General features: G+C 49.8%; 2 protein-coding genes and 1 non-coding gene across 3 annotated transcripts; 1 reads left to right on the top strand and 2 right to left on the bottom strand.

Annotated features, from left to right (window-relative positions):
• Positions 1–1,119: 1,119 nt before the first annotated feature.
• On the bottom strand, positions 1,120–4,923 carry SERTAD3 (SERTA domain containing 3). The gene is made up of 2 exons (XM_059904539.1): positions 4,787–4,923; positions 1,120–2,414 (listed from the first exon to the last, which is right to left on the bottom strand). The coding sequence occupies exon 2, from the start codon at positions 2,406–2,408 to the stop codon at positions 1,812–1,814; it is 597 nt and encodes a 198-aa protein (XP_059760522.1). The 5' UTR covers positions 2,409–2,414; positions 4,787–4,923; the 3' UTR covers positions 1,120–1,811.
• Positions 4,924–7,398: 2,475 nt separating this feature from the next.
• On the bottom strand, positions 7,399–23,401 carry BLVRB (biliverdin reductase B). Its single transcript, XM_059904798.1, has 5 exons — positions 23,185–23,401; positions 14,110–14,274; positions 13,887–13,976; positions 12,446–12,574; positions 7,399–7,634 (listed from the first exon to the last, which is right to left on the bottom strand). The coding sequence occupies exons 1-5, from the start codon at positions 23,261–23,263 to the stop codon at positions 7,477–7,479; spliced, it is 621 nt and encodes a 206-aa protein (XP_059760781.1). The 5' UTR covers positions 23,264–23,401; the 3' UTR covers positions 7,399–7,476.
• Positions 17,321–17,452, top strand: LOC132354394 (small Cajal body-specific RNA 20). The gene has a single exon (XR_009499263.1). It is a non-coding gene; the product is annotated as a small Cajal body-specific RNA 20 (non-coding RNA).
• Positions 23,402–23,958: the final 557 nt, after the last annotated feature.

Below are 23,958 nucleotides of genomic sequence, written 5' to 3'. Positions count from 1 at the left end.
TGTGAGAAGTCACTAAAAGTTTTAACTAGGAGTTAGACACGATCCACTGGGCATCCACATATCAGTGTGGACCCCATGTACCTTCTTGAGATCCCTTGACCACCTCCTCTTTCTCCGGATTGGCACCCACCTGTTACTTACCCAGCTGTTTACAGACTTAGATGCAATGCCCCTCTCAGGGTGAGAATCTGGCTTTGAGCCAGAAAACAAAGGCAAAATCCCCCTCCTTTCCCTGTGTATTACACCCAGGTGCAGTTCCTCCTTGCAACCCTTCTAGAAAAGTCCCTAAGTGCTGTGTAACCTTACCTGCTGCCATGTCTTCAAAGGTCTTTGTGGAGGCCTAGCCAGTGCAGCAATATATCTTTTTTTTTTTTTGGCTGCACCCCTTGCATTGGAAGCATGGAGTCTTAACCCCTGGACTGCCAGGGAAGTCCCTGCAGCAATGTATCTCAACACATCTTCCCTGGCCTCCCTTTTTTCCCCCTCACTCTCACCAGCCTGGGCTTGCACCTCTTAAATAAATCATTAGAACCATTAACTTTACTCTGCTTCCTAGCCAACAGTTTTCTAGAAAGATCTGCTGTTAGTACTGGGGGTCTTTGGGCATTTTCTTTCTCCTCTGGGCCTCACCAGCACATTTCATGCAATGAAAGGGCTGACTTTTACATGCCAGAGGGCTCTATCATTTGACATGTAATTCATGTGACCCAGTTTCTCTCTCCTGTGTCCACCCATGTGTCTGGGGAATCTAAATCTACCAAGAAGCAACAAATACAATTGTTAAGAAGGCTCTGGAGGTAGACTGAATTTGAGTTCTAGCTCCTTGGTCCTCATTCTTCCTGGCTGTGTGACCCTGAGCAAGTGACTTGGCCTCTCTGAACCGTAAGCTCCTCCTATGTAAAACGTGGTAACAGTATCTATTTCTGTATAATCATGAGGATTAGATGACTTAATTCAAATAAAGTAGGTAGAACAGTGCTCTTAAAAAGCATTCAATAAATGTTATGTTTAATAATATACCTGCCCCACCTTTGACAGGGAAGGGGTACAGGAGTCTAGGGAAATTAGCAGGTCCCTCCCACTAACCCACTGAAGTTTAGAAACTTTAGGCAACACCACTCCTTCCAAAGTACTTTTATTAAAAAAAAAAAAATCATTACAAACAATCAAAAAACAAAAACAGAAACAAAAAACCACCACAAAACCCGCCTTTCTTTTAAATAATGTGGCATGGAGCAGTTTGGTTTCCACCCTATTGCACGTGGTCCGGCCTGGTCATGAATCAGGAGGCTGCTTGGATTGCGGTCCTGTGAAGGAGGTGGGGTTCAGCCTGTGGGGAGGAGGCCAGCCCCTCCCACTACCTGGAGGTGCAAGAGGCAGAGGCTGGGTTTCCATAGCAATCAGGCGCACATCCCTGTCATCCTTTGACAGGCCCAAACTATCTTCCCTGAGGCCCCAGTGGACACAAGGGGAGTAGGAACTGGAGGGAAAGGCAGAAGAAATGTGGAAGTGGGAAATCAGACTCCCAGAAACAGAGTCTCATTAAGGCATTTGGAACAGATAAATTAATTCAGGAAGACCCACCTTCACAGAAGGTTGCGATAACTAGACACACACATACATGCGAGACAATCTGGAACCCTGAAATGGGAGGAAGGAGGCCACAGCCACTGCTTAGAGCCCCCATCAAAACACACACACACACACACACACACACACACACACACACACACACACACACACACACAGTTGCATCCAGGGATTCAGCCCACCAAGGCTGCGACGAGGAAGAGGCACCCCCCATCAAAGTTTTAGGATCCCAGAATGATTTCCATGATGTGATCTAGTTCATTCCACTCCCAGGACCCTGGGGCACAGAAAAGGTTGTGAGGAGGCTCTGGTGGGGCCAGTGAAGGCTCCTTCTCCACTGCAGATGTGTCAATGTCCAGGAAGAAGTCATCCAGGCCAGAGTCCCCCAGGTACCGGGAGCTCAGAGCTTCTAAGAAGACTGGATCGGGCTGGGGCAGCACTTCATTCTGGGGGCCCGGGGGAGCCACTGGATTCTGAGGGGGCTCAGTCTCATCCATGGAGGTCTCCAGCTCCCTGAGAATAGAGCCGATGGTGGCCGACAGGGAGAAGTCCTCCTCGCCCAGGAAGAGGGGCTCTGGGGGCAGGGCAGGTGCAGGAGTCAGGCAAAGCGCAGCTTGGAGCTGCTGGAGGGTATTGTGGATGAGGACATGCCTGCGAAGGCTGGGTGCTCGGGGGCCCAGGCTTCGCTGGACTTTGTCTAGGGAGATACGGAGCAGGGCTTGCTGGTAGCTCCGCAGGCCTGCTGGACCCCAGTCCCACTTCTCATCCTCCTCTTCCTCCTCCAGATCTGAGTGTTTCCTCTTCAAGCCTCCTACCATGATGCCCTGTGGAGAGAAGAGGGGCAAGTTAGACACACCAGGGCTAGTTCAAACCCTGAATCTCCTGTATGGTTGTTGTTGATTTGTAATGATCCAAACTTCAGTTTCTGCATCTATAAAATGGAGATAGCATGAATCCCACAAGGCTAAGGAGGAGAGTAAATGTATATGATTAAGAAAACAAGATCTGGAACTTCCCTCGTGGCACAGTGGTTAAGAATCCACCTGCCAATGCAGGGGACACGGGTTCGAGCCCTGGTCCAGGAAGATCCGACATGCCACGGAGCAACTAAGCCCGTGCGCCACAACTACTGAGCCTGCGCTCTAGAGCCCGTGAGCCACAACTACTGAGCCTGCGTGCCACAACTAATGAAGCCCATGGGCCCAGAGCCTGTGCTCCGCAACAAGAGAAGCCACCGCAGTGAGAAACGTGTACCACAACAAAGAGTAGCCCCTGCTTGTCACAACTAGAGAAAGCCTGTGCACAGCAACGAAGACTCAACGCAGCCAAAAATAAATAAATTAATTTAAAAAAAGAAAAGAAAAGAAAACAAGATCTGGGGGGCTTCCCTGGCGGTCCAGTAGGTAAGACTTCGCCTTCCAATGCAGGGGGTGCAGGTTCGGTCCCTGGTTGGGGAGCTAAGACCCCACATGCCTTGCGACCAAAAAATAGAAAAAAAAAAAGAAAACCATAAAACAGAAGCAATATTGTAACAAATTCAGTAAGGACTTTAAAAATGATCCACATCAAAAAAAAAAAAGAAAATCTGGACTTAAACAGCTGGGTTTGAATCCCACTTACTTGCCCATGTGGGCTCAAATAGTGAATCTACCTCCTTGAGACTCAACTTCCTCATCTGCAAGATGAGGATACTAACTCAAGTCCCCCTAAATCTTAAAGCTGTTCTTTCCACAATAACCTTCTTCAAATGTGACATACACAAGACAGGGGTTGAGTACAGAGACCTGGCCTCAAAGCAGAGAATCCTGGGTTTGAATTCTGCCTTTCACACTGCTCAGCTGTGTGATCTTGGGAAGTAATGTGAAATTACACACTTAATGAACAAGAGTTAGTTGCCATTTATTCATTCGATATTTTATTTGAGTGCCTACTATATTCCAGCCACCTGGAGCCCTATAAGGGCACTTATCTATGGACTCTCTTCTTTCACAGGTAAGATGTTTCTGTCCATGCCCTCTCGCTAACTGACTTGGGAGCGCGCCCAATGACAGTGAAGGAGCCTCCTCATGCCCTCGAGGGTGCCTTCAGATTCTCCCAGGGGTCGCCCCGCAGGAAAACTTGCTAAAACTCGACTCAAGCCAAGCCCCGCCCCTACCGGCCCATCCAACCAGACGTCGGCCCTTACAGGCCCCGCCCCTTTACGGAGTCTCCTTTCAGCATTCGGACACGCCCCAATTTGGCCCAGAGGCTTCTGGGAAATGTGGGCCAACAGCCGCCAGGTACACGCACTGACGTTGAGCACGCACTACAATTCCCGGAGGGCTACGCACGCCGCAGGGACTAACCTTCCCCGCCCTCCCCCAGGGCATGCGCAGAGGGGCCCGCAGTACGTGGGGGAAGGGAACCCGGACGTCCAGCGGCCGGGCGCCGGCCGAGCCCCGCCCTCCACCGCCTCCAGGGTGGAGGGTCTGAGCTCCAAGCCCGGAACACCCCTCCCCCACTCCAGACTCTGGCTCTGAAACTGCTTTTCTTCGGACCGCAGAAGGTCCTGGATTTTCCCCTCAAACTGCTCTCGGGTTCAGAGACCCAGACCCCAACATAATGCTCAAAGATTTACAAATGCTCTACGACGCACTCCGCTGGGGACACTAGGTATCTCAATTTTGAGACCTTCTCCCGTCCACTTCCCCTGTTCTCCCGTCTTTCAAACGCTTCTCGACTTCACCTCCATTCTCCCCCTCTGGCTCCAATACCTGACAGGGAACTCTCCCCAGCACCCCCTCTCCGACACGGCGTCTTGGAGACCAAGAGTCCTTGCCCCTAGTTCTCGCGCTTCTCCAAATGCCTGGGATCCCAGCCCAACCCCTCACACCTTTTCCTGAACACTAGAACCCCGAATTCAACCCGTCCCGGAGGCCCGAATTGTCCTAATCTTCAGATTTCCTACCCCAAAAGTTCCTTCTCTACTTTTCTTGCTTCTCCAAACACCCCATGTCCCAGCTTCAAACTCCCTTCACTTGAAGATCCTGCCACCAAAACTTCGCCTTCCGTCCAGGATCTCGAAACTCCGGTCCCTAACCTTCTCCTTAAGCTGCGCCCCCTACTCCCGCCAGTACCCCGCCTCCGCAACTCTCGGAGGCGCGCCTCCACCTCTCCCAACCCAAGGCAGATCCCAAGCCAGGCAGCCACACCTCACCTCAGCTACCAGGTTCGCAATGACCACCTCCGGGAACGCCCGCGGCTTTGCGACCCTCCAGTGCTGGGTAAGGCCCTCGCTCACCTCCCCGGGGCCTCTCAGTCTGGCCTCAGGCCCACCCAGCTCAGCCCGGGAGCCAAGCCGCGAGCCACGATTGGCTGGAGTGCTGCCCGCCGCGGGGCGCGGATTAGTTGGGCGGGGCCACCAGGCCGTCGCCAGGAGACGCCCCACTGGTCCTCCCCTCCCTTGCTCCGCGGACCATTTAAAGGATTGCAACTAGCTGGGAGGCGGGGCCACGTCTCTAGAGTGGAGGGGATATCAACGCTGTTTCTTTCAACTCAGTTACTATCCTCGCTCCGAGATCGTCATTATTGCTACGATCTCTTTCTACTAGCTTGGACCGCGTCGCGGAGCAAGAGTGGCTGGCACTCGTCACTCCAACCCGTTTTCCGGACGGGCGGGACTGAGCCTCTCGCTGGGGCCGCGCCCCCTGGGTTCCGAAGGCGGACGCTGCGGGGCGGAGGAGGATGACGCATTGAAGACCAGCCAATAGTTTGGTGCGGCCTATGTTGCCTGGGCGATCGCAACCCCGCCCCTTCACCGCCCCTGTTCTTCTGCCCCCCCCACTTTACCCCGCGGCCTTCTTCTTATAAGGACTTTTCCGCAGCGTGTCCTCTGGTGGTGCCTCATACATCCTCTCGACGCCCCATCCTTCCTCTCAGAGTGGCAACCCCTGCTGCTGGAAACTGGTTCATGGCTCCCCACTGTCCTGAGGACAAAGTCCAAACTCATATTTTTGCCTCAAAGCCCTTCAGGTCTGGCCTGATGCACACTCCTCCTTGCTCCCTGCAATCCTGCCATACCGATTGACTTTCAGGTTTTCTAAAATGGCTTCAAGTGCTCTCCACCACCATGAACACAGAGATTCTGTTTTCCTTCCTGCCTTATCCCCAGTGTTTACAACAATCCCAGGTACAAAGCAAGTTGTCAAAAATGAGAAAAATAAAGGGCCTCTGGATCTTTAAATTTGCTTCCCCATCCTGAAAATACACCCTCAATTCCCAGAATTCTCATCAGAACCCATCTCAAAGGATTCCTCCTCTCAGAAGCCCTCCCTGAGGCTCCAGGATGGGTTAGGACCCATTCTGGACTCCCATGGTGTCCTGTGCTTCCCCTATCTTGGCCTTGACTCCTCTGCCCCTGCCTCCCCCATCTTGGCCCCGGGCTGTCTCTGTCTGGACTGTGGGCCCCCTGAGGACATGTACCAAGGTTATCTCAGTCACCCACTGCTTGGTCCACAGCATCACCTAGCACAGGGCTGGACACAAAGCAGGCACCCAGTGTAAGTGTGTTAAATGCCCAGACAATGTGACAGAAAGAAATAAAGAGGGCAGAAATAAAACAGTGCTAGTGCCCTGAAAGCCTGAACCAGCATTGCCTCACCTCCACGACAAGTTGTCACCAAGGGGCGGAGGAGGCAGTTTTCTCCAGGCCACCCCTGGGAAGGAAGGTTTAAGGCTCCTCAGACCAGTTCTCATCGGTTGGAATGTGTTAACCAAGTCATCCAGCTGTTTGCAGAAGCAGTACATGATTGGAATGGATTTGGGGGGGGGCGGGGGGGTATGGAGGGCACTGAGCACTGGCTTGCTCAGGCCTGGGAAAGGTGTCTCTAGGGAACAAAGGTAAATTCCAAAGTGGGACATGATGAGGAAGGGGCAATTCTTCCCCTTCCCCCCCTCAGACTTGCTCCTCCAGGGTTTCCTTCTCAGGGTGCCCCCCGTAAAACCCCATCTCCAGGATATAGCCCTAGGCTTCCTTCTGGATGCCTCCCTCCCCTCCCCAACGAACTGTCCACTCAGGCTCCCTCCCGCCCACTCTCCCTTCTCTGCCTCTGGGCACCCCCTGGGTTCCCAGCCTCCACCCTTTGATCCTCTGACCCACCTTCACACAGTAGCCAAGGGAAGCTTTACAAAACACAAACCTGACTGTGTCCTCTCCCCACCTCTCCCCTGCTCCACTCCTTGCATAACACCTTAGACTAAAGCTTAAACTTTCTACAATGACCCTGGACAGTTTAGTGTCCTTCGAACAGCCTCTTGGGGCTGATTGCTTCTCTCCTCTGAGCAAAGTGTTATTATCTGTAGGGGATAGATTTTAGTTCTTCAAAGGGGCCCTGTGCTCTCCAGCCTCCTGGCCTTTGCTCATGTGGTATCTTCTGCCCAGAATGCTATCACTCCTTAGAACCTTCTCCTGGCTCGTTCTCACTAAACCAGGTTTCAGGTGGGACAGCCCCTCTTCCACAGAACCCTGTTCACTCCTCAAGCTGGGTCCCTCAGCCTTCTGTACTTCCTCTGTCAGAGTCCTGGCCACTCTGTGTTGTCACTGACAGGGGCAGGGCTGTCTTCCCCACTGGACTGTGAGATCTGTGAAGGCAGGGTCACCACTGGGTCCTCACAGTCACCACTGGGTCCCCAGCACAGGACCAAGCGAGGAAATGAATGAATGAATACCCAGAAAATCTCACACAGAGGCAGACAGAGACACTGAGACATCCAGATAGAGCCAGAGAGGGAAAGAGTCACAGAGATGGGTACTCTAAAAAAACTCGAAGCTCTTGGCTCAAGATTTATTGCTCCCTTCCTTTGTTCTCTATTTCCTGGGATGCTGTCCTCCTGGACGGGGCCAGAGCCCTAGTCGTACTGGTGGGAGGGGTAGGTGTTGTGCCCATTGTACTCATCGGTGGTGAGGCAGCGCAGCATGAAGTGGCCCAGGTCGTGTTTGGAGATGACCCTCGAGGGCCCTCGTCCATCCAGGGTCACTGAGTAGGCCCCAGTCAGCGGTTGGTCTCCTGCAAGGTAAAGACAAAGGCACTGGGTAAATCAGATGTCCTTTCCCCTCCTGCAACCAACATATGATCACTTCAATGATCATCCCAGGGTGTCTACAGTGTGCCCAGCCCAGATGGTATAAGATGGTATAAGAGCCAACAATGTATGAAACCCTTCCCACATGCAGGGCACTAATCTGTACCCTCTACTTCATTCACTCACTAAGTGAGTTTTTTTTCTTTTGGCGCAGCATGCAGAACTTCCCTGACCAGGGATCAAACCCTCGCCCCCTGCAGTGGAAGCGCGGAGTCTTAACCACTGTACTACCAGGGAAGTCCCATTCGCCAAATTCTCATTGATGACTTATTATATGTCAGGTGCTGGGCACCCTGAAAGGGACAAAACAGATATGAATCCCTGCCCTCAGCATGCAGACAGTCACTAGGAAAAGGCAACTAATAAGATAAGAAAGTAAAACAGACAATATGTTAGATAGTGAGAAATAAAGCAGAGAATGGGCTAGGGACTATTATTAATTCTATTTTACAAGTGGGCAAATTGAGTCTTGGAGAGAGGAAGTTATGTCCCATGGTTGCAAAGGGTGACTTCGCAGTGGCAAAGGCTACATTTGCTCTGTGCCCCCCTTGCCCTCCCCCACCATGACCTGGCTGTTACCAGGGCATCTAGCGCCTGCATTCTGACAGTGACCAACTTAACTTAGGGATCAAATGCAGCATACCAGCGCAGAGACAACCTGGAATCATGTGCAATAAGAAACACACACCCTCAACCATATGGCAATCCTGCCAAAAATTTTTAATCTGAGTCTGTAAGAAAATAACTACAGAAATCCAGAACGTGGGATATTTTAAAAGACACCTGGGATAACAAAGTCCTACTGTATAGCACAGGGACTAAAGTCAATGTCCTGGGATAAACCATAATGGAAAAGAATATTAGAAAGACTGTATATATATGTTAAAACAAACCCAAAAAAACACCAGGCCTGTTATGTTTCATGTTATGAAAAACATTAAAAAAAAAAAAAAAGGATATGGAGGATTGTTCCAGGTTAAATATGACACAGCGACTAAACACAACACACGATCCTGGACTGGATCCTGATTTTGAGGGGAGGGGGAGGTTGGAAGATATTTTTTGGCAGTTGGGGAAATTTGAATATGGGCTGGATACTAAATGATGTGGTAGAGTTAATGTCAATTCCCTTGGTGCGATAACAGTACTGTGGTTCATATTCAAATATTTCTTCTTGGAAGATGCCTATCAAGAGGTTCTAGGAGTAGAGTGTGCCGATGTCTGCAACCTACTTTCAAATGGTTCAGCCAAAAAAAAGAAAGAAAGAAAAAAAGAAATATATATAAATACACACTTATTTAAAAAATATATATACACTACATATGTATTCACATATATACACATACACATTAGATGCATGCATAGATAGATAGATAGATAGATAGATAGATAGATAGATAGACAGACAGATAGATAGATAGGGAAAGCAAAAAGGCCGAAATGTTAACAAGTGAACCTAGATGAAGGGTTTACGGGTACTCACAAACCTTTAATTTCTTTAACTTTTCTGGAGGTTTCAAAGTTTTCACACACGTACAAAAAAAGGACTGGGACTTCCCTCGTGGTCCAGTGGTAAAGAATCCGCCTTCCAATGCAGGGGACATGAGTTCCATCCCTGGTCAGGGAACTAAGATCCCACATGCCGCAGCGCAACTAAGCCCGTGCGCCACAACTACTGAGCTCTCGCGCCTCAACGAGAGAGCCGGCGTGCTGCAAACTACAGAGCCCACGCACCCCGGAGCCTGCGCGCCACAACTAGAGAAGAGAAAAAACCCGCAGGCCACAACTAGAGAGCAGCCCAAGCAGACCGCGCGCCAGAACGAAAAAGATCCCACATGCCTCAACAAAGATCCCGTGTGCCGCAACTAAGACCCGACAAAGCCAAAAAAAAAATAAGGAAGATAAATAAAGAAAATAAATAAATATTAAAAAAAAGAAGAACTAAAAAAACCCAACTTTGTGTTAAATAATTTTTAGGCATGCTCTCTCTGGATATTCACTTCAAACCTGGGAGGTCAAGAAGTAATATCATGAACCCTGTTTACAGATGAGGAAACTGAGGCTCAGAGGCCACGGGCCTTAAGTCCACAAAGTGCTGGGGCTGAGACTTTGCCCGGCTTCTCCGCCATGCCGCTTCACCACTGATTCAGAGCTCAGGATTCTCGTCTCAACGAGAATCCTGAATTGAACCTCAACATTGAGCTTACTTGAACCTCTATAAGGTGTGCAGGGCTCGTCTTTCTCCAAGCAGAAGGCAGAGGGCACAGCAGAAGTGCTCGTCCAGCAGGCAGGCAAATGTGAAGGGGATACAAGTGCCTGGCTCGGGCATCTGCACTGCGGTTCCCTCATCCCAGAATGTCCTCCCTTCCCCCAGACACTCACCTGATTCCCCCTGAGGGGAATCGTGGCCAGGCACACACTTCCTATGCAAGAGACATCATTTAGAATCCACCCCATATTCAGATTTCCCCAACTGCCAAAAAATATCTTCCGACCTCCCCCTCCCCTCAAAATCAGGATCCAGTTCAGTCGCCATGTCACCTTTAACCTGGAACAATCATTTTTTTTTTTTAATGTTTTTTCATAGCACGAAACATAACAGGCCTGGTGTCTGTTTTTTTTTTTTTAAATATATATATATATATATATATATATATATATATATACACATTCTTTTCTAATATTCTTTTCCATTACGGTTTAGTCCAGGACATTGAATGTAGTCCCCTGAGGTGGGGAATCAGGTGAGTATCTGGGGGAAGAGCCATCTCCTTAGAGAGCCTCTGCTTATAGCTGAGGCTTACTCTCTTCACCGAGTTTTTGTTTTGTTTTGTTTTTTGGCTGCGTTGGGTCTTTGTTGCTGCACACGGGCTTTCTCTAGTTGTGGCGAGTGGGCTTCTCATTGTGGTGTCTTCTCTTGTTGCAGAGCACAGGCTCTAGGCGTGCGGGCTTCAGTAGTTGTGGCGCACGGGCTCAGCAGTTGTGGCACAGGGGCTTAGTTGTTCCGTGGCTGGTCCGCGGCATGTGGGATCTTCCCAGACCAGGGATCGAACCCATGTCCCCTGCATTGGCAGGCGGATTCTTAACCACTGCGCCACCAGGGAAGTTCCTTCACTGAACTTTATGGTTTCTTCATTCAGCGTAGCACGACCCAACAGTAATACAGATCATCTATTTTGTTTGTCTCCCCCGCTAGAAACGTAAGCCTCATGAGAGCAGAGACTACATCATTGGTAGTTGTAATCATGGTCAGGCACACACTTCCTATGCAAGAGACATTTGTAAATGCATCTCTCCCTCGATCTGACTCTCTCTCAATGTGGATTCCAGACCTGGGAGGGGAAAAGAGGGTGTGGTTCCCTCCACAGCACCACCTGGAGGTGAGGCATCTTCCCCGGTATTAGCTCATGGGACATATATTTACTGAGCACCTACTACATGCCAAGCCCTGTTCTAGGCACTAGGAACACAGCTGTAATCAAAACAAGACAAAATCTGTGCTTCAAACAAAACTTCAGACTTCAAAATTCTAGTGTGGGAGACACGCGCTAAGTAAGATAAAGAAAGAGACGAGGGACTTCCCTGGTGGTCCAGTGGTTAGGACTCCACGTTTCCACAGCAGGGGGCATGGGTTCAATCCCTGATCAGGGAACTAAGATCCTGCATGTTGCATGGTGTGGCCAAATAAATGAATATATAAATGGGTTTAAAAAAAGAAAGAAAGAAAGAGGGCTTTCCTGGTGGCGCAGTGGTTGAGAATCTGCCTGCTAATGCAGGGGACACGGGTTCGAGCCCTGGTCTGGGAAGATCCCACATGCCGCAGAGCAACTGGGCCCGTGAGCCACAACTACTGAGCCTGCGCTCCGCAACAAGAGAGGCCATGATAGTGAGAGGCCCGCGCACTGTGATGAAGAGTGGCCCCGCTTGCCGCAGCTAGGGGAAGCCCTCGCACAGAAACGAAGACCCAACACAGCCAAATAAATAAATAAATAATAATTTTAAAAAAAGAAAGAAAGAGACGATGTGAAGCATAAGTCCCTGTCCCTTGAACGTAGGGCAGCCCCAGTATAACTTACTTCTTTTTTTTTTTTAATATTTATTTATTTATGTATTTATGTATTTATTTTATTTGGCTGCACCGGGACTTAGCTGCGGGATGCGGGATCTTTTTAGTTGCGGCATGCATGTGGGATCTAGTTCCCTGACCAGGGATCGAACCCGGGCCCCCTGCATTGGGAGCATGGAGTCTTAACCAGTGGACCACCAGGGAAGTCCCATAACTTGCTTCTAATAAAGAGAAGACAGCGGAAGCAGCCCTGAGAGATCGGACGCTAGGAAAGGCGGCGTGCAGGTGTTCCAGGGACAGACAGTCTGCACCTACCACGAGCCTTGTCGTGAGGCTTCCTTCCACACGATTCTATTGCCAGCTACTGAGCAACGGCATGCGAGACCTCAGCAAGAAGTGCCCCCAGAGCCTAGACAGCTCCCAGTACTGAGAGAGTCATCACAAATGAGGGCTTTTGTTTTACGTTTTAAAATTTTGGTTAGTTTGTACAACAGAGATAATTGGAAAGTATGTTAGAAAGGAGATACAAATCAAGCAGGAAAGAGGATGGAAATTGTGGGAGGAAGGTTTGCAATTTTCAACTGGCCAGGGAAGGCCCAGTGAATGTCGACAGAGGACAGGAGGGGGCAGGCTGGTGGTAACCCTGCAGCTGGGTCCCCACCCACTCACCTATGTGTGGTGGCATCACAGCCACGTACTTCAGGCCCGACTCCTGCAGTATCTTGTGCATCCGGATATGGTCATCAGTCACATCCTGCAGTCTTGGGGGCACCTTGGACGGGTCCCACAGGAGGAAGGCTGGGGGGACACAGGGCAGGATCAGCCAAGGCTTGAGGACAGCCTGGCCAGGCCCATAGCCTGCAGGTCTCCTGCCAGGACCAACCCCTACAGGGGGCTCACTACTGCCCTCCAGTTTCTCCAGGCTTCTCACCCCGCCTGCTCCTATCCACTGTTACCTCCTGCCTAGACCACGGCAGCAGCCTCCTCCCTGGTCTCCCTGCCCCTGCCCCCCACATTCTGTTCCCCCGGCACAGCCAGAGGGGTCAGACTCATCTGTGACCCTATCTTACTCAGGGTAAAAGCAAAGGCCCCATCAGGTCCACGAGGCCCCACCTGACCTCACCACCCAACACTCTCCCCTTCACTCGCTCTGCTGCAGCCACACTCCCTCCCACCTCGCAGCCTTTGCAAATGCTGACCTCTCTGCCTGGAGTCCCCTTATCCTCCCACTGCTCCCTCATGTCCCTTCCCTTCCCCGGGAGACAATGTGTGATGGAACAAAGGTGAGGAGTGTGGACCATGGAGACAGTCCGGTTCCACACCCCAGCTCTGCCAGCCACAGGCTGTGTGATCTCGGGTAAGGTGATGGGCCTCTCTGTGCCTCCACTGCCTTAGCTAGGAAGCAATAAGAACAGCTACTATTCACTGAGCACCTACTATGTTCCACTGTGAATATAAGTACTACTCAAAGGAGTTTTGAGAGGATTAAGTGGCATTCATCGGTAAGGCACTCAGATGGTGCCGAGCACACGATAAGAGCTCAATAAATGCTGTTGGCATTAACTGCTCCTGTTACACACTCCGCAGCCTTCCTTTCAGATTATTCCGGGCAACCATTCGTTTAATACCATCTCCTCATAAATTGGGAGCTCTGTGAGGGTAAAGACCTGGCCTGTGTATACACGGCTCTGTTATTTCCTCTATGCGGCCTTCTCCCTGACCCCTTTTCAGGATGAGTCAGGCACCCCTCTGGGCCCCCAGAGTCCTCCAGGCTTCCCCTATCCCGGCCCTGATCCCCCTGCCCATGCTCCCCCCGAATCCTGGCCTTGACCTCTCTGCCTGTGCTTCCCCCAACCCCGGCCCTGACTGGTCACTGTTTGATGATGGCTCTGTTGCCACGTCCCTCCTACTTGTGAGAACCATGAGCACAGGGCCCAGGGCTGTATTGTGTCTCTGGCCTCATCCAGCAAGGTTCAGGCACTCAGGTGGTGCTCAATAAATACACAGTAACTTGGAGTGGCTCTAATGCCACCTTGTAGGAGCCCCTGGGCTGCCTGTCCAGTATGTACCCCCCACTCTTCAGCCCCACCCCTATGACCCCGCCACCCACCCGAGGTACAGGCCACGACCTTGTCCACGCCGTGGGCCTTCATGGCCACCACAATGTTCTGGGCACCCTCGGACATCACTGTGGTAGGACCTTAGAGGAGACAGAGAGTGGCTGTCACTGGTGGGTGGCGGCGGCGGCGGTGGCAGGGGTGGGGCTGGGGGCGGGGGTGGCGCTGGGGGCCGAGGTGCAGGGGTGGGCCGAGGGCAGAAGGGGGGCCCAGTACTGAGGTCATTGCCGGTGCCCAGCAGCACGATGACGGCGTCCTGCCCTGCCACAGTCTTGTCCACATCGGCCGCCTGCCGAACGTCACCCACTATCACGTGGGCCGGCTGGGGCCCCTCTGAGGGCAGCCTGGAGGTGTCCCGCACCAGCACTGTCACCTCATAGCCTGCAAAGAGGGGCAGAGAGGCAGGTCAGTCGGCTTGTGGGCTGGCACTCCCCGCCTCCAGGGGCTGGGTTCTGGAGGGTGCCATGAACTCCCAAATCCATCCTGCAGGTCCCCTGTTCTGAGACAATGGTCTTCAAACATTTTTGCTGGCATACCCACAGTTGATATCCAGCTGGTTGTTAAAATAAGGTGATACCTTGATGTCGGTTCATAAATAACCTGCTCTGATGCCTCCAAGGGTCTCTTCTTCCCTTCACTCCCCACTCCTGCGACTTCTCCACCCTCCGGCAACTAAAGGGTTAATGCCTGGCATCACACTGGTCTATGCCCCCCATCCATGGTCCTGGAGCAAGCTGAGGTACAGAGAAGGACATGAGCTGCCCAAAGGTTGTCCATCATTGGATTTGGTTCCCCAGGTCTTACTTCTGAAGGGCTGGGTCCTGTCTTAGTGGTTACTAAACAGTTTGAACATCACTTTGGCATGTCACCTCCCAAAAGAATTTTGGATAACTCTGTAACTCTGTGTCCCCTTTCTGACACATACCCTCCCTTTTAAAGTTTACAACCAACATATTTCTTCCTTTGTTTTAAATAATGGCAAAATATATCAATGTTTATGTGTATTGCAAAAAAAATAAAATTAGTAGTTGTAGTCTCTGTTATGTACTGAATGCTTGTGTCATATGCTGAATTCACATGCTGAAGCCCTAACCCCCAATGTGATGGTATTTGGAGATGGACCCTTTGGGAGGTAATTAGATTAGATGAGGTCATGAGGGTAGGGTCCCCATAATGGAATTAGTGTCCTTATAAGAAGAGGAAGACCAAGGCTTGCTCTCTCTCTCTCTACCATGTGAGAACACAGCAAGAAGGCGGCCATCTGCAAGCCAGGAAGAGGGCCCTCATCAGAAACCAAACCTGTTAGTACCTTGATCTTGAACTCTCCGCTCTCTAGAACTGTGAGAAATGTCTGTTGTGTAAGCAACCCGGTCTATGGCATTTTGTTATAGTGGCCTGAGCTGATGAAGACAGCCTCTAAATAGCATTCTCATGAAAAATGAGCCAGAGCTCGTTGAAGAAATGGCTGCTTGCTGGGCCACGCCAGGGAGAGGACAAGATGAGCCTGGAACATCTTATCTTGTACCTCCAGCTGGTAAGGTGGTGTTTAAAAAATGATGGGGTGATGTCAAGAGGACACAGAAGCCACTTGAAGGGGTTCCCACAAGGCAAATAGGGGGCAATATGATTTGTCCAGAAGAATACTGATGGCAAAGAATTGAAGTACATCAAATATACAAAAATCTGTGAGTTCATAATGATACTAAGAAACTTCATTGGTCATCATTGGTACCTATCAAAGGATGAATCCATTATTCTGAAAGTGATAAAGGAAAAGGGAAAACAACAAAATTGTTCCATTTCTCTCTCTCTCTCTCTCCCTTTTTTTTTCGGCTGCGTCACACAGCTTGCGGGATCTTAGTTCCCTGACCAGGGATTGAACCCAGGCCCTTGGCAATGAAAGCACGGAGTCCTAACCACTGGACTGCCAGGGAACGCCCCTGTTACATTTCTCTTGATAGCTGTCATCATATATGTAAAAAACAAATGATTAGAAATTTGTACACTCTGGGGCAGTGATAATGATAATAATGATACATAATATTTAGAGAGCACTCACTATATGCCAGGTGCCAAATTCCTTACATTTATTAGCTTATTTAATCCTCAAAGCAACCCTGGGTTTGAATTCTGTCTGGCCCTACCACTAGCTAGCTGTGACACTGGGCAAATCACTTAACCTGTCTGGGCCTTAGGGCCTTCATTTGTAAAATGACACTAATAATAGTCTCTACCTTATAGGGTTATTGTGGGTTTAAATAACATTTCTTTTTTATTTTGGCCGCGCCACACAGCTTGCAGGAACTTAGTTCCCTGACCAGGTATTGAACCCAGGGCCACAACAGTGAAAACGCCGAGTCCTAACCACTAGAGACCACCAGCGAACTCCCTAAATAATATTTCTAAAAGTTTAATGTAGTTGGTTGATTTTTTAAAAAAATTTTTATTTATTTATTTAGTTTTGGCTGTGTTGGGTCTTCGTTTCTGTGCGAGGGCTTTCTCTAGTTGCGGCAAGCGGGGGCCACTCTTCATCACGGTGCGTGGGCCTCTCACTGTCGCGGCCTCTCTTGTTGCGGAGCACAGGCTCCAGACGCGCAGGCTCAGTAATTGTGGCTCACGGACCTAGTTGCTCCGCGGCATGTGGGATCCTCCCAGACCAGGGCTCGAACCTGTGTTCCCTGCATTGGCAGGCAGACTCTCAACCACTGCGCCACCAGGGAAGCCCAGTTGGTTGATTTTTGACAAGGGTGCCAAGACGATTCAATGGGGCAAGTACAGTCTTTTCAACAAATGATGCGGGGACAACTTGATATCCATATGTAAAAGAATGAAGTTGGATCCCTATTACCTCACACCATATAAAAAAATTAACTCAAAGTGATCAAAGACCTAAATGTAAGTGCTAAAACTATAAAAATCTTAGAAGAGGGCTTCCCTGGTGGTACAGTGGTTAAGAATCCGCCTGCCAATGCAGGGGACACGGGTTCGAGCCCTGGTCCGGGAAGATCCCACATGCCGAGGAGCAACTAAGCCCATGTGCCACAACTACTGAGCTTGTGCTCTAGAGCCTGTGAGACACAACCACTGAAGCCTGCGCGCCTAAAGCTCGTGCTCTGTAACAAGAGAAGCCACCGCAATGAGAAGCCTGTGCACCTCAACGAAGAGTAGCCCCTGCTCGCTGCAACTAGAGAAAGCCCACGTGCAGCAACGAAGACCCAACACAGCCCAAAATAAATAGAATAAAATAAATTAATTAAAAAAAATCTTAAAAGAAAACATAGGCATAAATCTTTGCGTCTTTGGATTAGGCAATGGTTTCCTAGCTATGACACCAAAAGCACACGCAACAGAAGAAAAAATAGATACACTGGACATCATCAAAATTAAAAATTTTTGTGCTTCCAAGGACACTATCAAGAAAGTGAACGGCCTCTCTCCCATAGAGCTGTGGGAGGTCCCTTTTCTCCTCAGCCAGGATTGGAGGCCAAGATCACCCCTTGAGGATCATTGTCAGGGCTGCCACAAGCGGGGCAGCCTTGTTTTCCTGCCTCAGATACCAGTAGTTGCTGGGAGCCCCAACTTGGTCTATACCAAGCGTGCTGGCCTCAGCCAGACTAGGGCCTGCTTTCCTTGGATCGGCTCTTGTGAGCCCCAAAAGTAGCTCGGCCCCTGCCTGCCCCACAGGCAGGGTCCCATACAGGATGGCGAGGCGGGGGGTGGTGAGGAAGAGCCGAGAGTGGGTGCTGGAGAAGAAGGAGCGCCGCCGGCGGCAGGGCAAGGAGGTCCAACCTGACACCCAGTACACCGGCCGCAAGCGCAAGCCCCGCTTCTGAGCAGGCGGCCGCGTCCAGTGGGACAGCTCGGGACCACACAGTTGTGAGCTGTGCCATCCAGCCCAGGCACTTGCTTCTGGAGGGTTTTCTATATTGAAGTGCCTACTTTATCAGCTGACAAAAAGTGTTTTAGAAAAGTTCTAAAAAGGTTTAAAGTTTTAAAAGTATTTTCTTCACTAAAAAAAGTTCTGAGAGCATCTTATTTTGTTCTAAAAGCAATAAACCACTTTCTGTGGAAAAAAAAAAAAAAGAAAGTGAAAAGACAACTCACAAAATGGGAGAAAAATTTTGCAAATCATATATCTGATAAGAGACTTGTATTTAGAATATATAAAGAACACCTACAACTTGATAATAAAAGATGAATATTAAAAGCTGGGCAAGGACTTCCCTGGTGGTCCAGTGGGTAAGACTCCACACTCCCAATGCAGGGGGCCCGGGTTCAATCCTTGATCTGGGAACTAGATCCCGCAAGCTGCAACTAAGAGTTCGCATGTTGCAACTAAGAAGTCCGCATGCTGCAACTAAAAGATCCCACGTGCCGCAACCAAAAAAATAAATAAATAAAGATCCTGCATGCCTCAACGAAGATCCTGCATGCTGCAACTAAGACCCAGCACAGCCTAAATTAATTAATTAATTAATTTAATTAAAAAAAAACAAATAAAAGCTGGGCAAAAGATCTGAATAGACATTAGGTTATACAAATGGCCAATAAAAACATGAAAAGATACTCAATATCATTAGCCATCAGGGAAACGCAAATCAAAACCACAGCAAGATCCCATTTCATACCCACTAGGATGGCCATAATCAAAAAGACATAATAAATGTTGATGTGCATGTGGGGAGACAGGAACCCTCATACACTGCTGATGGGAATGTTGAATGATACACCTGCTTTGGAAGATAATCTGGCAGTTCCTCAGAAGGTTAAACATATTGTTACCACATGACCCAGCAATTCCACTCCTAAGTATATGCCAAAGAGAAATGAAAACATCTGTTCACACAAAACTCATACGTGGATGTTCATAGAGCCATTACTCATCATAGCCAAAAAGTGGAAACAACCCAAATTTCCATCAACTGAATGGGTAAATAAAATGTGGTATATCTAAACAATGTAATGGTATTCAACAATAAAAAGAAATGATACACATGCTACGATATGGATGAACTTTGAAAAAACAATTTTTTTGCTAAGTGAAGGAAGCCAGTCATAAAGAGCCACATAGTGTATGATTCCATTTATAGGAAAGGTTCAGAACAGGCAAATCCATATAAACAAAAAGCAGGTGAGTGGTTGCCTAGGGCTGGGGAAGGGGCTGAGCAGGAAAATGGGGAGTGACTTCTAAGGGTTTCTTTTGGTGGTGATGAAAATGTTCTAAACTGATTGTGGTGAGGTTTGCACGAGTCTGTGAATATGCTAAAAACCACTGAACTGTATACTTTAAATGGGTGAATTGTATGGTATGTGAATGATATCTTAAAAAAGCTGCTATTTAAAAAATGCAAAACGAAAACAAATGAAAAGATTAGAAGAGCGTCTGGCACAGGAAAAAGCACTATGTGGGTGTTGGTTGTTACTATACCTTTTCACCAACTCACAATTTTTTTTCCCATCCTGGTCTAGTATTCCCTGGGCTCCTGGCCTCTCTCAACCCCTCCAACCCATATTTCACATGGTAGCCAGGTAGAGCTTTCCACTGTTATATCAAAGTGCCCTTGGCTCAGATCCCTCCCCCGACCCCCCCAGTGCCCTGAGATAGCCATGTTCCTTATGACAGACTTCAAGGCCCCCCAGGATATGGCCTCTCCTCTCTCACCTGTGCTGGAGCCATGGCCCTTTTCACACACTGAACTTCTTTCAGTTCCTCAAATGCATCATGCTGTTTCCTGTCTCCTGGCCTTTGCACGTGCCCCTCTGCCTGGAGCACCCTTACCCTCTTTCCCCAAAACCCCCAGCCAATTGTGCTTCCTCTGTCATGGCCCTACTTATGCTGACCTGGAATCAAGCAAGGGCCCTGTGGGTCCAGGGACTGTGACATATTCGCCACCATCTCCCTGACTTTTATATCAACACAAAAGCACATGATATACTGTCTCACGGACCTGGGTTCGAACTCTGGCTCCACCTCTTTTATTTTTGGCCGAGCCGGGCATGTGGGATCTTAGTTCCCTGACCAGGGATCGAACCTGTGCCCCATGCAGTGGAAGTGCGGAGTCTTAACCACTGGACCGCAAGGGAAGTCCGAGCTCCACCTCTTACCGGCTGAGGAACCGCAGGAAACACCTTCCCTGACTGGCCCTCAGTCTCCTCTCTAAAGTGAAAATCACAATCCCAGCATCCCCATCCTGTGTGACCACCTTTCATAAGGGAATAACACCTGTGCTGCCCTCACACACATCGGGGAGCAATGGGAGCTTTCATGATGCCACCGCAGGCACTGGTTAATTACCACTGTATTAGTTAAAACGGACCCTAGTAAATCGTGGGTATTTTGGAGGAGAAACGTTCTCACGGACAGTGAGAGCTCTGACACAGGCCCAGCACAAGAGTGCCTGTTAATGGTACATTATTGGTGATTAGTGACATTTATTGAGGGCCTCCTAGGGAATTCCCTGGCAGTCCAGTGGTTAGGATTCCACAGTCTCACTGCTGAGGGCCCATGGGGTTCAATCCCTGGTCGGGGAACTAAGATCTCACAGGCTGTGCGGCACAGCCAAAAAAAAAAAAAGAGAGAGCCTCCTATGTGCCAAGTGCTGTGCTAAGCTCTTTCTGCAGATGAATGACGTTTTTTTCCAAAAATTTTAACACAACCCACATTTAAATTTTAATAGCAACATGTGGCTAGTGGCTACCTCACCAAACTATAGTGTTAGAATTCACAAATTTTGCCCTTTACAAAGAACGAGAGCATTTGTAGGTTATTTATAAACATTTCTTTTTCTTTCTTTCTTTTCTTTCTTTTTTTTGTTTAACAAATCCCTTACTTTATTTATCTTTTTCTGTTAATTTTTAATTTTGAAATAAATTCAGACCTATAGGAAGGTTGCAAGACCTAGATTCTCATATTTGCTTTATCTTTCTCTCTGTGTATATATAAAATATACACATAACATGTATAATTATATATGTGTATAAAGTTTTTTCCTAACGATGTGAGAGTCAGTTGTAGAGATCATGCCCCTTTTAAGCTTTTTTGATCTCAACCCTCCATACAATATAGATTTCACTTCCAAACCCAGTATACACAAACCCATACATATATAATTGAAATGAAAGTTTCATAAAACCAATATTTAACATGTGATACATTCTGACACTGTTGTGACCAATTAAATATATTTCAGAACTCATTATGACCCACAGTTTGAAAAGCCCCAGATTGCAACAACCCCACAAAGTAGGTTGTATTATATGCCCATTTTGAGGATGGGGAAACTAAGGCAATTTTAGGTAATTGGGCCAGGATCACACAGCTATAATCTGAGTTCTCTCAGCCAAGGAGTGCTATTGAGCACCAGCTGTATGCTGGACACAGTTCTAAGCATTTTCCATATATTGTAATATCTCATTTAATCATCACAAGAACCCCAGGTCGAGTTCTACTAGTTTCATCCTCACTTTACAGATATCTAGGTACACAGATGACAAGGCACTTGACCACACAGTTGTTAAGTGGCAGAGCTGGGGTTTGGAATGCAGACACACAGGCACCAGAGTCTGTGCCTGTCAGGACTCAGTCCTACAGAATCACTGAGGTAAAGAAAAGCCGAGCTCATTCAAGCCCTTCCTTTTTCTGATGGCAACAGCGAGGCTCAGGTTCACTGTGGCTCTGAAGAGAGCTGTCAGAGCCACAGTGAGAAGCCGGGGACTCCCCTAGGCCTCAACGCTCCACACCCACAGGTGCAGTCCCAGCTGTGACCAGCTGGGACCAGGACTGAGAGAAAGGTAGTCACATGGGAATCCAGCTCCTCAGGGTGACTCAGCAACTCTCAACTTCTCCCTCTTACTTCCTACCCAGGAAATGTTTACCAGTAAATTCGTTTCTCCTGTCCCTACAAGCCAAGATCCTCACTAGGTCTTCCCAGGGAGGGGGAGAGCAGTGGGCCGAATGGGGAACTTTCAGGCAGAGTCCCTTGAAGGCAGAGCTGGGCTAGGAGACGGCTGAGAGTGGGATCCTGGCGGCCTCCACCCTTTTGGGGCAACCAGATAGTCAATATCTTCAGAGTCACCAAGGGCAGCAAGGGTGGGGCGCTATATCTGGAAGTGTCAGGCTCCCATGGGGGCTGGTGAAGTCTGGACGGTGGGGGCAGGGTACTGCTGCATGATACTGATCCCCTTTCTTGCCCCCTTTCCTGGGGCAACTGCAAATTTTCAGCGCTCATTGACTTTCCCGGGACCCGTGTGCTCAAGTCTTCACCCCTGTCTCCGTGATCTTCTTTCCACTAGGTGTTCACAGCAACCCATCCCTCAGCCTTTTCAACTTTAAGCCTTGGTGCCCAAACCAAGAGCCGGTGGACTTTTAGCAGTTAAGAGCAAGCACCGGTGGGACTTCCCTGGTGGCGCAGTGGTTAAGAATCTGCCTGCCAATGCAGGGGACACGGGTTCGAGCCCTGGTCTGGGAGGATCCCACATGCGGCGGAGCAACTAAGCCCGTGCGCCACAACTACTGAGCCTGCACTCTACAGCCCACAAGCCACAACTATTGAGCCCACGTGCTGCAACTACTGAAGCTCGCACGCCTAGAGCCCATGCTACGCAACAAGAGAAGCCACCTCAATGAGAAGCTCGCGCACCATGACGAAGAGTAGCCCCGCTCTCTGAAACTAGAGAAAGCCCGCGCGCAGCAACGAAGACCCAACGCAGCCAACCAAAAGTAAATAAATAAATAAAATGTGGGGGGGGAAAAAAAGACCCATTGGTGGTCTCAATAAAAACAAACAAAGAACAAGCACTGGGTACAAATTCCAGCACTGCCACTTTCCAGCTATGTGACATTGGGCAGATCATTCAGTGGGCCTCAGTTTTCTCTCCTGCCAAATGAGGTGATACTAGTTCCCGCCGACATGAGTGCTGTGCGGATTTAACACGTGCTAAGAGAGGACAGTGCTGGGAGGCCAGCCCAATGCCTGGCTTAGTTAAGCCCTTGCTGGGTGTGCAACCACCAGCACCACAATAACAACTACATTTCGTCAGAGCACTGGATTTAAACCTGTCACTACAGTCCCCCAGCCTCCTAGGGCCAATACCTGTTCCTTGGGCTCACATAAAATTGGACCTCACAGCGTCCCCCGTTTCTGCCCCCCGTGGCCACCTGTTTTGCCCCCCTAGGTCCTCACACACTAAGGCACTGATGGCCCCAACCAGCCTCGGTCCGACCCCATGATGCCACTTCCCAAAGTTCCGTCTGTGCACCCCGTGACACCACCTGCCCGCCCCAGCTCATGCCTGCTTGCACCGCCTGCGCCAGGGTGGTGAGCCCGGTCCTGCCGGTGGCGCCGAAGATGGCAATCTTCTTGACGGTCATGCTGCGGGGTCGTGAGGGTGCGAGGCCGCGGAGTCGCAGGACACGCGGGAACCGACAGGCTGCTAGGCCTCCCTCTCCGTCCTTTCCTAGCGGGAGAGACGGGGCGGGGCCGCTCAGAGGGCCACGCCTCAGCCAGCCTCCTGCCCCAGACTCCGGCCGAGGGGCGGGGCCATAAGGCCACGCCTCTAGTTAAGAACGGGGTGGGCGGGGCGGGAGTCGGCTCGCCTACGCCTGCGGCCCAGCACTGCCTTCCAGTCCGCCACTTAGACTGGGAGGCGTGGCCGTATCTGGCGGTCTACGGCGGTGAACCCAGTGCCCCGCCTCCGAGCTCTAAACTCCCAGGGCGGGGCGGGGCGAGCGCGGGCCACACCCACAACTGTCTCCTTAGGCTGATCTGGGACTCACACTACGCCCCAAGGCCTCCTCTAGGCTACAAGGGGAAAAAGTGAGGGAGGACAGTGTGGGTGTGTGGGTGTGACACTGTGTAACTGCGTGTCTATGTGCCCGTGTGGCCCTGTGTGACTGTGAATAACGCCAAGGGAGAGCATGATTGTGGGTGATACCATGTGCCATTCTCTGCGTAAAACACCGTATTACAGTATGAGACACCACGTGTGGAGGACATTGATGAGACTGAGACCTTGTGGTGACACTGGGTGACAGTGTGTCAGTCTGTGATGCTGTATGCATCCATG

The sequence above is a fragment of the Balaenoptera ricei genome, chromosome 19 (genome assembly GCF_028023285.1).
Source record: "Balaenoptera ricei isolate mBalRic1 chromosome 19, mBalRic1.hap2, whole genome shotgun sequence".
Lineage (NCBI taxonomy): Eukaryota > Metazoa > Chordata > Mammalia > Artiodactyla > Balaenopteridae > Balaenoptera > Balaenoptera ricei.
The sequence above is the reverse complement of the archived record's forward strand: the minus strand, read 5'-3'. Positions and strand labels throughout refer to the sequence as shown.

Coding starts and splice junctions, on each gene's coding strand:
- SERTAD3 (XM_059904539.1), bottom strand. CDS start 2,408: ATGGTAGGAGGCTTGAAGAGGAAACACTCAGATCTGGAGGAGGAAGAG.
- BLVRB (XM_059904798.1), bottom strand. CDS start 23,263: ATGACCGTCAAGAAGATTGCCATCTTCGGCGCCACCGGCAGGACCGGG. Junction 13,977..14,109: donor GGGCACCGGCAATGACCTCA/GTACTGGGCCCC, acceptor GTCTCCTCTAAG/GTCCTACCACAGTGATGTCC. Junction 7,635..12,445: donor TGTGATGCCACCACACATAG/GTGAGTGGGTGG, acceptor TTTACCTTGCAG/GAGACCAACCGCTGACTGGG.